Raw genomic sequence first — 16,084 nt, 5'->3', positions numbered from 1 at the left:
GTGTAGTTGTGGCATCTCCCCGTCTTTTCAGTGTTGAGCTGGAAAACAGGAAAGTGAGTCCACTTTGTCATTCATTCATTCACTCACTTTCTCACTCAACACACATGCCTTAGACTTATTTAAATCTGCTAGACACTAGAGGTCACTGGTGCTTTAACTTCCTGATTCTTAAGAATTCGAGAAAGGGCTCAAGAGATGAATGAAAAGGAATGTTTAACTAGGAGATCAAAGTGTGCGTAGGAAACTCTTACTTTTTCTCAGCTTCAGTTTTCTCATGCTTCCCTGGAGGATTATCTCAGAGGGTTATAAGATCTTGGAGACACACATGCACAAGCAAAAACACTTCAGAAAGACAAGGAGTAATTAGTATTTACAGACAAGGGTAAGAGTGACTAAATTCTCCATTTCAAATACGTCCTCCATTTACCCTCCTTTCCCCTAAGACATCTCTGAATGAGAGCTTCCTTACAACTTCCAATGAAAAATAGTAAGACTGATTTCATGGCATTCACGCCATTTTTGTCTCAGTTAAAGGTAAGGCTCAATACATTTAGACTAATAATCTAAATCTTTTTCTCCTCCAGGGTGTTTGGGATTCTGACAAGAAATTTTTTTAAAAGTATGGAAAAATGCGGGGGTGAGTATTCTGGAAGCTTCCATTGGATAGACTTGTTATGATGAGGTGCCCCCTGTGGTGTGGAAGACAATCTCAGTCCAGAGCTTCTTAGGATGAAGTCATCTATTGTAAAGCTTTGGAGGCTTATTCCTCCAGAGATCCCAGATGTCACCAGGTTTCCGGGTCCACAGTCTGAATCAGGCCTGGAGAGTCACAGGTCATCACTTTGCTCCAGGCTTTGAGGCCCAGGGACTCCTAGCACCACTTTCTGTCCAGTGTCTCCCTCTCCCCCTTTTCTCCTTTTTTCTTCCTTAGGGCACCTTTAATTGCATAAAATGCATAATTCCAGACCCTTCTAATATGTGCTCATAAATTTATGTCATTATACCTTTCTCATTGATTCACTTTTAATTATAAGCCAGAAATTTTTTTGGTAAGTTTTGGATTTAATATGTTTTTATGGAAACAGGGTTGGGGGGGGCACAGATAAATAGAATGGGAAACAATTTATGTTCTTTTTTTTTTTTTTTTTTCACTGTCTACAAGTATGGAGTTTGGGGTTTTTTTTTAAGCCAAGAATTTCAGTAGAACTGTGTATAATTATTTCCTTATTCTATTCCTCTGATTTTGAAGAATTGTTGGATATTTCTAGCCCACATTTTTTCCAGGTGGGCTAATTGACTTGATGATCTTGTAGAGTGGCCAGGATTGATTGCAGCAGGAGTTCCCTTTCAGAGCTGTTGGAGGTTTGGTGAGAGCAGCAGGAGAGCGGTCATGTAGTGCTTGTTTGCCAGAAGCAAGTGGGAGAAGGCTCTACGTCTCCGTACCTCTTCATCTTCCCCCAAGAAGTCCTCACAAACCATCAGGCCCTGCAGAGTTGGCACGGCCCCAGAAGGCAACGTGATCAAGTGGACAGAACACATAGCCCTTGCATTACCACTGGCCCAGCTCCAACTGCAGCTCCAACATTTAGTACTTTCCAGCTCTGGATGGAGTCACTTTTTCATAGTGGATCCCAGTTCTCTCTTTAGAAAATGGTTCTAATGCTTGGGTATAAATACGAACCACCTGGGAGGGCTTGTTAAAACTACAGACTTTGTGGGAGTTCCCTGGCAGTCCAGTGGTTAGGACTCAGCACTTTCACTACCATGGGCCCGGGTTCAATCCCTGCTTGGGGAACTAAGACCCCACAAGACACGTGGGGCAGCCAAAAAAAAAAAAAAAATGCAGTCTTTGACTCCACCCACCAACACACTGAACCTAGAGGATCTGGGATGGGGCCCAAGAGTCTGAATTTTAACTGGAAGTGTAAGAAATACTAAGGCTGGAGTGATATCATGAATATAAAGGGTTACCCCAAACCACTATCCCTTCTCCACCCAGGTGTTTTTGAAAAAACATGATAGGAAGAAGGGAAATCATCCGAGAAATATGGTCAATCAGATGAAAAAGCAGATTAAATGCCTCCTCAAACCCTTCTGTCACTGCTTCAACACTAAATGCACATGACACTCACTTAAACCCTCTCAGTTTTAGAATTTTTTTTTTTTGAAATAATGCACTGGTTCTCATCCATTTTTTAAAAATATTTTTATTGGAGTAAAATTGCTTTTCAATGGTGTGTTAGTTTCTGCTTTATAACAAAGTGAATCAGCTATACATATACATATATCCCCATATCTCCTCCCTCTTGCGTCTCCCTCCCACCCTCCCTATCCCACCCCTCTAGGTAGACACAAAGCACTGAGCTGATCTCCCTGTGTTATGCGGCTGCTTCCCACTAGCTATCCATTTTACATTTGGTAGTGTATATTTGTCCATGCCACTCCCTCACTTCGTCCCAGCTTGCCCTTCCCCCTCCCCGTGTCCTCAAGTCCATTCTCTACATCTGCGTCTTTATTCCTGTCCTGCCCCTAGGTTCTTCAGTACCATTTTTGTTTTTTTTTTTTTTAGATTCCATATATATGTGTTAGCATACGGTATTTGTTTTTCTCTTTCTGACTTACTTCACTCTGTATGACGGACTCTAGGTCCATCCACCTCACTTCAAATAACTCAATTTCGTTTCTTTTTATGGTTGAGTAATATTCCATTGTATATATGTGCCACATCTTCTTTATCCATTCATCTGTCGATGGACACTTAGGTTGCTTCCATGTCCTGGCTATTGTAAATAGAGCTGCAGTGAACATTGTGGTACATGACTCTTTCTGAATTATGGTTTCCTCAGGGTATATGCCCAGTAGTGGGATTGCTGGGTCGTATGGGAGTTCTATTTTTAGTTTTTTAAGGAACGTCCATACTGTTCTCCATAGTGGCTGTATCAATTTACATTCCCACCAACAGTGCAAGAGGGTTCCCTTTTCTCCACACCCTCTCCAGCATTTATTGTTTGTAGATTTTTTGATGATGGCCATTCTGACTGGTGTGAGGTGATACCTCATGGTAGTTTTGATTTGCATTTCTCTAATGGTTAGTGATGTTGAGCATCCTTTCATGTGTTTGTTGGCAATGTGTATATCTTCTTTGGAGAAATGTCTATTTAGGTCTTCTGCCCATTTTTGAATTGGGTTGTTTGTTTTTCTGAGATTGAGCTGCTTATAAATTTTGGAGAGTAATCCTTTGTCAGTTGCTTCATTTGCTAATATTTTCTCCCATTCTGAGAGTTGTCTTTTTGTCTTGTTTATGGTTTCCTTTGCTGTGCCAAAGCTTTGAAGTTTCATTAGGTCCCATTTGTTATTTTTTGTTTTTATTTCCATTTCTCTAGGAGGTGGGTCAAAAAGGATCTTGCTGTGATTGATGTCATAGAGTGTTCTGCCTATGTTTTCCTCTAAGAGTTTAATAGTGTCTGGCCTTACATTTAGGTCTTTAATCCATTTTGAGTTTATTTTTGTCTATGGTGTTAGGGAGTGTTCTAATTTCATTCTTTTACATGTAGCTGTCCAGTTTTCCCAGCACCACTTATTGAAGAGGCTGTCTTTTCTCCATTGTATATTCTTGCCTCCTTTATCAAAGATAAGGTGACCATATGTGTGTGGGTTTATCTCTGGGCTTTCTATCCTGTTCCATTGATCTGTATTTCTGTTTTTGTGCCAGTACCATACTGCCTTGATTACTATAGCTTTGTAGTATAGTCTGAAGTCAGGGAGCCTGATTCCTCTGGCTCCGTATTTCTTTCTCAAGATTGCTTTGGCTATTCAGGGTCTTTTGTGTTTCCATACAAATTCTGAAATTTTTAGAACAAGAGTTCTTGACATGCCTGTGTCAGGTCTGGCACTATATTGGCAAATTCAAAATTTTTATCTTATGCATATATATATGTGTGTGTGTGTGTGTGTGTGTGTGTGTGTGTGTATGTGTTATGTAATTCATGTATATGTATATGATTTCTTGTATAATTACTTTAGACAGTATTTTATCCCCATTTTGCCAATGAGTAAAGTGAAGTTATAAGACACTAATATTGACAGCTAAATGAGGCTGAATTTGACTCTCTGGTCAATATTTTCTGAATTGTGTGAATAGATATTTTTCAGTTCTCATGTTCTCAAGCACTTCATCAAGGAAGTAACTGACAAAAAAAACCTATGTTGGGTTTGACACTACAGTTGTTAATTTACAAAATTTATCTAAGTACATATATATTATTGATAGTATATACTATATATAGTACTATATATATCATATCACATATGCAATTAATATACATATCATATAATATTGAATATATGCATTTACATAGATATATATTATTATAGTTTATGAAGTTGTTTTCATAGGAATTACCTCATTTGATTTTTATAATAAAATTTTATTTTTTCAATTTTTTTATCAAAAAATTGAGTAATTTTTTAAATTTGAAGTTTAAAAGGGATAAGAGTCTTTCCAAAGTCATACAGCTGACAGATGTTGTGTGTCCTCATCAGAATTCTTTCTACCACCCAACCACATCTCCTCCAGCTCCACTCCTTTCTGAAGAGCATCCACTTTAACAACAGTGCTAGGGACCAGGTATATTTGGATCAGCAAAGAATCTCTGAGAAACAGTATGATATTCTCAACTTTTGGAACTTTCCTGATGGACTTGGGCTTCAGGTGAAAGTAGGACAGTTTGTCCCACAGGCTCCACCTGGACAAGATTTTTCCATCTATGAAGAGTTGATCGATTGGGCCATCAGATTTAAAGAGGTTGGTTGCTGGATATTTATGACACTTAGGTATTTAGAACAGAGCTGGGTCATGAGCACTTTGGTGACCTCCTCCAGGTCAACACGAGAAACCGAGCGCCCCCCTTCTAGCTTGAGTAATTTTCTAAGTTTCCTTCAAATTTGAGCAATTTTCCCTTCCTAGTGCCTAACGGATTTGGGAAAAATACATCTAATCAAGTATATGCTCCTAACGTTTGGAAGAGTTAGTGTCATACAGTAGAGAAGAGCATCCAATCCAGTCAATGAATGGGTTCCTTTTTCAAAATAAAACTTGTTGGCTGTCCCTGAAACACTCTGGTTACACAGGACTAGATCACATGTGCAGGTTTCAACAAGTCTTTCCTCTGATTTCTCGAGACTCCTCGCTCTGTGTGCAGCAAAAGCGGTGGCCCTGGATGGAGGAAAGCTCCCCAGTGGGGACAGGCTGCCTGCTGCTTTGACTGCATGCACTGCCCAGACAAGGAGATTTCCAATCACACAGGCACCGATCAGGAAGAATTTCTTTCCCACCCTTTCATTTACATTCTCATTTGTCCCCCAAAAGCGAAGGATCTAGAATACAACTGAAATCTTCAAGTTCCCTCATTTACTCAGCAATTTCACTATTAAAGTTAACAATCCCTATGAAAGGGATATGAATTAATATCCCTATGAAAGGATACTGTTCTCTTTGGTTTATTCCTACTCATCTTTTTTTTTTTTTAAAGATCGACGTTTCTTTTTATTATTTATTTATTTGTTTGTTTGTTTGTTTATTATTTATGGCTGTGTTGGGTCTTCGTTTCTGTGCGAGGGCTTTCTCCAGTTGCGGCAAGCGGGGGCCACTCTTCATCGCGGTGCGCGGGCCTCTCATTATCGCGGCCTCTCTTGTTGCGGAGCACAGGCTCCAGACGCGCAGGCTCAGTAGCTGTGGCTCACGGGCCCAGTTGCTCCACGGCACGTGGGATCTTCCCGGACCAGGGCTCGAACCCGTGTCCCCTGCATTGGCAGGCAGATTCTCAACCACTGCGCCACCAGGGAAGCCCCCTACTCATCTTTTTGACCCTTAGCATTATCTTCTCAAGAAAATATTTTTAAGGACCATCCCAGAAGGACCTATGTCTGTTTCTACCAGGAAACTTAATACACAGTATTATGAGTATCTTGGTTTTATTGTATATGTTACTCTCAACCAAACCCTGATCACACTGAAGGTTGTATCTTATTCTGCTTCCTTTCTCACGTGCCTAGCACCATTCATAACACAAATAAGTGTTCAGAAATAATTTGTGTGATTTCACAAATGAAAAAACATCCTGTATTGCTGCTGTGAGCCTGTATTGTACAATATGCTGAGGATAAATTCCGGTACCCCTCTTTGTTCAATCATGCCTGTGCTCTGCTAGTTCAGAGGCAAGGAGAGGAGATGAACATGAGAGCTGACCACACGGACCATGGCCACTATACAAAGATGTGGGGGAGGATCTAACATTACTTTGGGAGGTCAGAGAATTTTCCACAAAGCGTGCAGATTTTATTATTGACTTCTGAAAGTTGAAAAGGATTGGATCAACTACATAAAGGGAGGAAGAGTTCCTTGTCAGAAATAAGTGGCACATTTTTCCCACTCTTCAGGGACCTGAAAAAAAAAAGTCTAATGTGGCTGAAAAACAGCAAGTATAGGGTGGGATGGTGGGACCTCATGATGGGAAGTGACAACAGTCTTGTACTGGAGACTTTTCACACCATAGTTAGTATTTTGGATTTGCCAACAGACAAGCTAATTAAATGATGAGAGAGGGAAAACACCCCCCACCAATTAAATTTGTGGACAACATAAATTGGTCACTTTCCTTCCTGTTATTTAACATTGAAGTTCTGAGCAGCACAACAATGCATGGAACAAAAGGGGTCATATTTATAGAAAAGAAAAATACAAGAGATTAAAGTACATCCTTTTGTACCAAAACTACTCCAAAGAATCAACTGCAACAGTATAATTGCTAAAACTTCCATGTAAAATCTCCTGATTGAAGATACATATATAAAAATACATGACTTTTCTTTTTTATAAAAATAATCAAGTAGATGAAATGATAAAATATTCCGTTCGGATAGTAGCAATGTACAATATATCTCGGGATAACCTTAAGAAGAACTGCATGGTAATTATATCATCGAAATGCAAACTTTTGGAGAGGTATATATCTTGATTAAATGAAAGAACCAACCTTGACTTCTTTACACCCCCTGACTGTGCTCACCCTCGGGCCAATGGTGAAAGCATGGAAAGTTATAAAAGCAGTAGGTGGTCTAGCTTGCTCAGTTCTGGCAAATTGATGTAGAATACCTCAAGAGCAGAATTCCTCATGCCCCTACTCCATGCCTCTTGAAGTTTGCTTACAAGCAGTGACGACAGTGTAAAATAGAAAATGCCATGGATATGACTTACTTCTCGGGTAATTGACTGTTAGGTCAGGTGTGTACCCAGGAGCTCTCAGGAGCACACAAGCTCAAATGAATCCTTTTAGGGAAACTCAACCTCTTCTTCAGCATGAACCCTTTGCAAACTTGGCTGCTGACTAGCTCCCTTCGAATTAGTGTTGGCTTTATTTGCACGTTTTTCTCATTAGAAGCTCATTGTCATCAGTTGGGGGGGTCATTGCCAGAGCAGCTTGCAGTGGATCCTGTGCCCTGAAAAAGAGCCCTTTGCTTTGCTTGATCTGATTTTTACTATGTTCTGGGCTTCGCACACATTTGGAATCAAAAGTACACCGAACACGGCAAAGTTCTGCCAGTTTTCTCTCCCTGTATCCACAAATCAGGCTGTAAAGTATAATTTCTCCTGAATTCACTAATTAACTCCTCTTATTTCTATCTGCTTTACTCGATGACCTTCCTCTTTCCTATGTAATAGATCCCCCTTCCTGTCTACATAACATCTCTTTATTTTACAGAATACAAATTTGGAATTTGGAAACATCCTAATCTACTCAGAAATAATTAGTAGGCTTAAAGAAATTTTAAATAACAATGCCAGAACCCTCATTTTGAAATCAGGCAAAATCATTCCAAATTTCATTTGTAAGAAAAATCAACTCCAAGAAAATAATTCTATAAGAGAGTGATTAGGGTGAAAACCCCATTTAAGATATTGAAGGTTATTAAAAACTACTCTTTCTTCACCGTCGTTAAAGCACTCTTGTTTAAAAACAAGACAAAAATGATCATTTTGCCACAATTGGGTAAGTCCAGTCTCTAAATAAGTACACAAAAGTGCAGTAGCTTTCCTATGGACAAATAATAACCGTATTAACTCTATGGCAGAAAAATATTCCAAAATGTAGGTACGCATTTAAAATATTTAGTAATGAACTGCAAGTGCACAAGTCTGATACAAAAGTATTCTAAAATTATTTGTTGGGGAAATATGGAGTTGATAATCCTGACACAGGCAAGGGGTGCTACTCAGGTGAGATGATTCAAGCTCAATCTAGAGACAGGTGTTTATAGTTAGTTACGTGGAGAAGGGAGGAAATGATGCCCCAGGAAGAAGAGAACACAAGTGTGAGACACACAGGTATGAGGACAAAGGAGCATTCTGAGAACTGAAGGTAGATTTCTTTCAAGGTTTTGATAGTAATGAAGGATCTCAAAGGGCTGCTCACCCAACAGGGCACCAGGTCCTGATCAGTTGAGCTGAAGATTCCATTAAACCTTCAGGAAACAGGTAATTTTCACTCAATTTAATGGTACCATAAGTTTTTTAAAGAGGAAAGCTTCATAAATTTTATGGTTTGCTTTTGTTTATTATAATTCAGTATAAAATTCTTGCCAATATTTGGACTATTGTGAACTCAGGTCTGCCTGACTCTAATGTTCTTTCAAGTTCTTTTGTTAGAAAACATTTAAAAATTTTAGCCCTGGTTGGCTGTGGTGTGCTATTTATTTAATGTACTTGATTAACCTTTTCTAAGGCTTTATTTTAAATTTATTAGCATTTTATAAATGAGATTGGCCTATGGTTTTCTTTTCGATGATAAATTTATGAAGTTAAATCTTGAGAAATTCATATTGAGATAAATATCAAAACACAGAAATTTCTCTAAACCCTGTAATTCTAAGAGAATGACAGCTTTTTAAGAGAAAATGTTGTAATGAACATGAAAACTAGCAAAAGGTGTGTAAGGGAAAGATCACAGGCTTTGGAATCAGACAAACATGATTAGGGCCCAGACTACGGTAAGGTAAGTGAGGTGCAGGAGGTACAAACATTAATGAGGCACTCGGGGTCTTGCAGGGGCAGGGTTGGCACTTGAAACAGAATCCTGCTTGAATTTTGCCCCTGTGGGTGTCCTATTTGGCTCACCCTAATTCAGCCCCCTGGTCACGAGTCTACATCTAGCCCTGCTCTACCTATCTCCAAGATCTCAGGTAGTTACTTCAGCTCTTTAAGCCTCAACAGTTTTCTTCTGCAAAGTGGTTGCTTCTATCTACCTACCTCCTGAGATTCTGTGAAAATTGAAGGGGAGATATTATATGAAACAAATTGTCTGGAGTATCACAGGTACACATTAGAATTGGTTTCTTTAGCCTCCCTACTCCACAGTCTCAAAAAAAAAAAAAAAAGTTGTTGCAGGAGAAGTAGGTAGAATGTAGATAATAACAGCGCTTTTTGCGTGGTTGGGAGTTTGGACTCAATCTAGAACAGTGATTCTCAAAGTGTAGTACGTATACCAATGGCATCAGCATCGCTGGAGAACGTGTTAGAAATGTAAATTCTGAGTTTCCCAATCAGAAACTCTGGTGAGGGACCAGCAAACTGCTTTAACAAGCTCCCCATATGATTCTAATGCATGCTAATGTCTGAGAATCACTGATCTAGAAGAACATGAGAATAATTGTGGCATTTGAATCAAGAAGTAGTATGAAAGGGTTTAAATAATAGAAACAATAATACCTGTGACTGAATGGATGAGAGATGAGAGGGATTCAAGACAGAAGACAGGGAGACTCATTATTCTGTTAAAATACAAGTTATTCAAATTGGAACAACAGAGTGAAAGTGATAATGAACAGGACATAGGCTTGCAATGATGTGGATAACAGAAATAATGTAAATTTGTAGCTTCTTAAGTGAGTGTTTATGCCTTGGTCCTCTCTATATGTGCCACAGTTGGGATATTCTCTAGGTCACTGCAGGTTATCAATAAACGCTTGCTTTTGAGTGAATGAATCCAGTATATGTCCTACTCTGCCCATATCTAAGTCAAATAGTTGGGTGTAATTTTTGTTTATATGAAAGAACATGTTCCTTTGCATATGTAAGATTAAAAAAGAGGTGATGTTAGGTTCCTTGGTCCTTGATATACTAAGAAACACTAGACAGCATTAACTCAGAATTCTTCACTCTGTAATGTTCCTTTATTTGGCGTCGAACTACAGAAATTTGACCACATGTAAATATTTGGGGAGCTCAAGAGAATCACTGAACCCAAGGTAATGGCACCTTGTTTTTCTTGCTGGATGCAAAGCAATGTATGAAGTGTCCAGACCATCAGTACCCAAATAGTGATCGAGATCATTGCCTCTCAAAGGCTGTGACCTTCTTGTCCTATGAAGATCCTCTGGGGATGGTCCTTGCCTGCACTGCCCTTTGTCTGTCTGTCCTCACAGCTGTAGTTCTTGGCGTCTCTGTGAAGTATAGGGACACCTCCATAGTCAAAGCTAATAACCGGGCTCTCAGCTGAACCCTGCTCATCTCCCTCATCCTGTTCTTCCCCTGCTCTTTCCTCTTCATTGGCCATCCCAACACTGCCACCTGCATCCTCCAACAGATGACATTTGGAGTCGTGTTCACTGTGGCTATTTCCACCATTTTGGCTAAAACCATCACTGTAGTCCTGGCTTTCAAGGTCACAACCCCAGGGAGAAAGATGAGGCAGTGGTTGCTTTCAGGGGCACCCAATTTGATCATTCCCATCTGCTCATTGATTCAAGTGACCCTCTGTGCTGTCTGGTTGGGAACCTCTCCCCCTTCCGTTGACATGGATACACATTCAGAGCCTACCCTCCTAATCATTGTGGGCAGTAAGGGCTCCGTCGTCATGTTCTAACTTTCCTTAGGATACTTGGGCTCCTTGGGCCTCTCGAGCTTCACCTTGGCCTTCCTGGCCAGAAGCCTGCCTGCCACTTTCAGTGAAACCAAGTTCCTGACATTCAGCGTGTTGGTGTTCTGCAGTGTCTGGATCACCTTCCTCCTTGTGTATAATAGCACCAAGGGGAAGGTCATGGCGGCTGTGGAGATCTTTTCCATCTTGGCTTCCAGTGCTGGGTTACTAGGATGCATCTTTGCCTCCAGGTGCTATAATGTTCTCCTTAAGCAAGATAGGAATACCCTGCCAAGATTAAGGGGTAAAACAAACTCTGGGGAAAAATAAATATTTAAGGCTTTACTTCATGGATTTCATAAAACATTTAGAAAGCTTGAAATTAAGCAATACTTTGAAGAGTTCACGCCTCACACCCTGCCATGAGTACCTAAATGTTCTAACATCATTTCCTCCTTGATTTGCAATGCCCTGGTTATTATAAACTAAATTCCTAGATATAAATCTGTGTTCTGCACTCACTATTCTTTCATTGATTCTTTCTCTGAATTAATACCATGCTGTTTTAACTTTCTGGATTTCATGGTATGTTCTGACAGTTGATAATACCTGTTCTTCGTTATTGCTGTTTTTCTGTTATTTTCTGTTTATTCTTACAGTTTTCTCTTTGACTTTTTGAATGGTCTTGGCAAATTCCATAATACACAGTAAGAGATTTGGATTGGAATCATTTTGAATTCAAAGATTAACTTGAAGAAGGACTGACCTCTTTGCAATTAAAAGTTTCCCACTCAGGAATGTGCATTATCTCTGTTTATCTTAGCATGTTCAGTTTATTTATTAATGTTTTATTATAGTTTCTGAATGGTTATTTGGGTTGTTAAGTAATGTATTGTTTCTTGTACATTTCTTTAGCTTACTTGTTTGCTCCTGTTAACTGTAAATTGATTCTTTTGGTCTTCTAAAGTATGAAAAATACTGTAGGGTTTCTTTCTGCTCAAGATAACTTATTTCTTTCCTAGTGTATTGGCAAGATTCTTTAATACAATGCTTAATCATAGCAGTAATTGTAGTCTTGTGTCTTGGCTTTAGTGGGAAGACTAATGGTTTTTTTTTCCATTAAAATGTATATTTGTGGTAGGTCTTTGGATCATACCTTTTTGTTAATCCAAATGAATATCTCATTAATGATGAGAGTGCCCTGTATTCAACCCAACCTAAGTTTTTTACATAAATTTTTAAAATTGTGATAAAATACCCATAACATAAAATTTACCATCTTAACCATTTTTAAGTGTATAGTTTCAGTAGTGTTTAAGTACCTTGGCGTTGTGTGCAACAAATCTCCAGAACGCTTTTGGTCTTCTCAAACTAAACCTCTACACCCATGAAACAATTCCCCACCCCCTGGCATTCATCATTCTAGGTTCTTTCTCTGTGAATTTGACTGCTCTAGGTACCTCAGAGAAGTAGAGTCATACAGTATGTGTGTTTTCATGACTGGCTTATTTCACTTAGAATAATGTCCTCAAGGTTCATCCATGTTGTAGCATGTGTCAAAATTTCCTTCCTTTTCAAGGTTGAATAATATTCCATTGTATGTATATTTACCACATTTTGTTAATCCATTCCTTCATCAATGGGCACTTGAGTTGCTTCCACTTTTGGGCTCTTGTGAATTATGCTGCTATGAACAAGGGCATACAAATACCTCTTTGAGATCCTGCTTTCAGTTCTTTTGGGCATATACCCAGAAATGGAATTGCTGTAATTCTTTTTATTTTTTGAGGAACCACCAAACTGTTTGCTAGAGTGGCTGCAGCATTTTACGTTCCCATCAGCAGTGCACACACGTTCCAATTTCTCCACATCCTTACCAACACTTGCCCTTCTCTGCTGTCTAATAATAGCAATCTCAATAGCATGAGGTGGTATCTCATCGTGGTTTTTGTTTGTTTGTTTTTATTAAAGGGTGAGATTCATTTTTCCTACTGCTATTGATCTCAGAGAGACAGCAGTGAGCGCTGGCTTGAAGGGAGATCTTAGTTCTCCGCCCAGGAATTGAACCTGGGTAGCCTGGATGAAAACCAGGAATCCTAGCCACTAGACTAGCAAGGGCTAGAGACTGAAGCAAATTCTCCTTGGCCCTTGCCCCCCCACTGAAAAATGCATTTCTCAAGGAGGCAAAAACTGTAAAAACAGGTACAAAGTTTATTATTAGAGACAGCACAAGTGGGAGAGCACACAGAGAAACAGTTTGTTTAGTTAAGACCAACGCAAGGCAGAGATACACACCCAGAGAGAAAGGGTGTGGGCGTCCTCCCTAGTGAGGAGGAGCCCAGTAAAAAGGCAGTTAACTCATTTATATAGGGCAGTTCTTCCGGGTCTTTGTTTACCTTTGGCCAATTATCTGGTTTCTTCTTCCACACCTGCCCTACCCTAGGATCCACCCCAACATGCGTGCACCACTTTTTTCCAAGATGGATTACAGCCCACCCTCTGGGGGGGCCTTGACATCACCTATTATGGGGTGGTACCCCCTCCTTTTTGACCCCCAAGGAGCCTTTCTGCACTTGTGCAATGTCTCCCTTGCCCCAAGGAAGGGAAATATATGACCTCTTGGTCTTTTACTCAAAAGGGTTTAGCCCCTCAATGTTCCTGCCATGACTGTTATATTAAAGTGCTCTCAGGAGACAAAGTCTGGCTATTTACCCTGTTTCTGTTGTTATTTCTATGTCGAAGTGCAAACAGGAGGCTGGTTGTAAATATCTAACCTAGAGCCCACTTATCTCGTGTCTCAGGAAATGCAAACAAGAGGCTAGTTCTAAGTGTCCAGCCTGAAGCCCATCTTCTTCTCACCCCGAGAAATGTAAACAGGAGGCCAGTTGTAAGTGCCTAGCCTGGAGCCCATCTGTCTCCTGCCTCACTATTAAGATGTAAATGATGTATAACATTGTATTAGTCCAAGGTGTACAACACACTGATTTGATAGATGTATGTATTCCAAAATGATTACCAAAATGAGTTTAGTCAATTCACCTCAAATAGTTACAATTTTTTTCTTGTTATAAAAACTTTTAAGATCTACTCCCTTGGCAACTTTCAAATATACAATTCAGTACTGTTAACTGTAGTCACCGTGCTGTACATTATATCCTTCAAACTAATTTATCCTGCAACTGGAAGCTTTTACCTTTTGATCACCTTCACCCATTCCCCCCACCCTCAGCCCCAACTCTGGCAATCACTAATCTGTTCTCTGTACCTAAAAGTTGAGGGGTTTTTTTGGTTCCACACACAAGTGATAGCGTAGAGTATTTGTCTTTCCCTGTCTGACTTATTTCACTTAGCATAATGCCCTCATTGTCCATCCATGTTGTCACAAATGACAAGAATTCCTTATTTTTTATGGCTGATAATATTCCATTGTATATATATATACCACATTTTCTTTATCTATTCATCCATAGATAGATACTTAGGTTGTTTCCATATCTTGGCTATTATTGGGTGGGCCAAAAGGTTCATTCGGTTTTTCTGTAAGACGGCTCTAGTAGCACTTAGTTGTCTTTAACTTCATTCGAAACAATTTTGTTAGATTGTATGTGACAGCTGTCATATCAGTGTACATTTAAAAAAAGACTTATCAAAATTGGTCAATTTTGGTGTGGCCATTTTAATATTGAAGATGGAAGAAAAAAAGCAACATTTTCAGCATATTATGCTTTATTATTTCAAGAAAGGTAAAAAACGCAACTGAAACACACACACAAAAAAGATTTGTGCAGTGTATGGAGAAGGTGCTGTGACTGATCGAACATGTCAAAAGTGGTTCGCAAAGTTTTGTGCTGGAGATTTCTCGCTGGACGATGTTCCACGGTTGGGTAGACCAGTTGAAGATGGTAGCGATCAAATCGAAGCTCAAAATGTCCAAATCAAGCGCTGAAAATCATTTGCACCAGCTTGGTTATGTTAATCGCTTTGATGTTCAGATTCCACATAAGTTAGGCGAAAAAAACCTGCTTGACCATATTTCTGCATGTGATTCTCTACTGAAACATAATAAAAACGTTCCGTCTTTAAAACAAATTGTGAGAGGTGATGAAAAGTGGATACTGTACAACAGTGTGGAACAGAAGAGATCGTGGGGCAAGCGAAATGAACCACCACCAACCACACTAAAGGCCGGTCTTCATCCAAAGAAGGTGATGTGGTGTATATGGTGGGCTCTACATGGGCTCAACAACATGGACTTGTACTCACCACGGCCAATCTAGGTACAGCCACCACTGAGTGCCCAATCTGCCCAAAACAGAGACCAACATTGAGTCCCTGATATGACATCATCCCACAGGGATATCGGACAGACACTTGGTGGTAGACTGATCATACTGGATAACTTCCATTACTGAAGGGACATTACTTTGTTCTTACTGGAGTTGACACTCTGGGTAAGGATTTGCCTCCCTTCCCCACAGAGCTGCTGCCAAAACTACCACCTATGGACACACACAATGCTCTATGCACCATAATGGTACTCCATGAAGCATTACTTCTGACTAAGGAGCTCATTTCATGGCAAATAAAGTGCAGGGGTGGGCCCATGCTGAAGGAATCCACTGGTCTGACCGTATTCTCCAGCGTCCTGAAACAACTGTCTTGACAGAACAGTGGAAGAGACTTCTGAAGACTCAGTTACAGCAACAGCTAGTTGGCAACACCTCCCATTGCTGGGACAATGTCCTCCAGGGAGTGGTATATGCTCTAAATTTCTATATCAATTAATGGTGTTGTTTCTCCTATCGTAACAGTTCATGGGATCAGGAATCAAGAGGTGGAAGTGGCAGTGAGCCTCCCACTATAACGTTTATAGCCAGACGTTATAAACCAAAGTTTTGCTCTCACACATTTAGACTCTGCTAGTTTAGAGGTCTTCATTACAAAGAAAGGAATTCCTTCATCAGGCAACACGATTTCATTTACTGAGAGTTGAGACTGCCACCTTGCCACTTTGGACTCCTCATATCACTGAAGCAACGAGCAAAGGAAGTTACTACACTAATTGCTGTGTTTGATCCTGACAAGCAAGGGGAAATTGAGTCGCTACTACTCCATGCGAATGAGGGGGAACATGTCTGAAATTCAGGAGATTTTCTAGGGTGCATCTTGTA

General features: G+C 39.9%; 1 protein-coding gene across 3 annotated transcripts in view; it reads right to left on the bottom strand.

Annotated features, from left to right (window-relative positions):
- TRIM4 (tripartite motif containing 4) overlaps positions 1-16,084 on the bottom strand; it is a 50,168-nt gene continuing 34,084 nt past the window's right edge. The window contains exon 6 of one of the 3 annotated variants that reach the window (XM_068565893.1): positions 1-38. In XM_068565893.1, coding sequence (XP_068421994.1) covers positions 28-38 — 11 coding nt within the window. In that variant the 3' untranslated portion in view covers positions 1-27. Of the gene's footprint in view, positions 39-14,670; positions 14,966-16,084 lie in introns of those variants that run through there. The other 2 variants (XM_068565890.1, XM_068565891.1) reach the window with 2 other exon arrangements.

Source organism: Eschrichtius robustus, chromosome 16, assembly GCF_028021215.1.
Source record: "Eschrichtius robustus isolate mEscRob2 chromosome 16, mEscRob2.pri, whole genome shotgun sequence".
In the NCBI taxonomy this organism is placed as follows: Eukaryota; Metazoa; Chordata; class Mammalia; order Artiodactyla; family Eschrichtiidae; genus Eschrichtius; species Eschrichtius robustus.
This window is presented reverse-complemented; position numbering and strand designations above follow the sequence as displayed.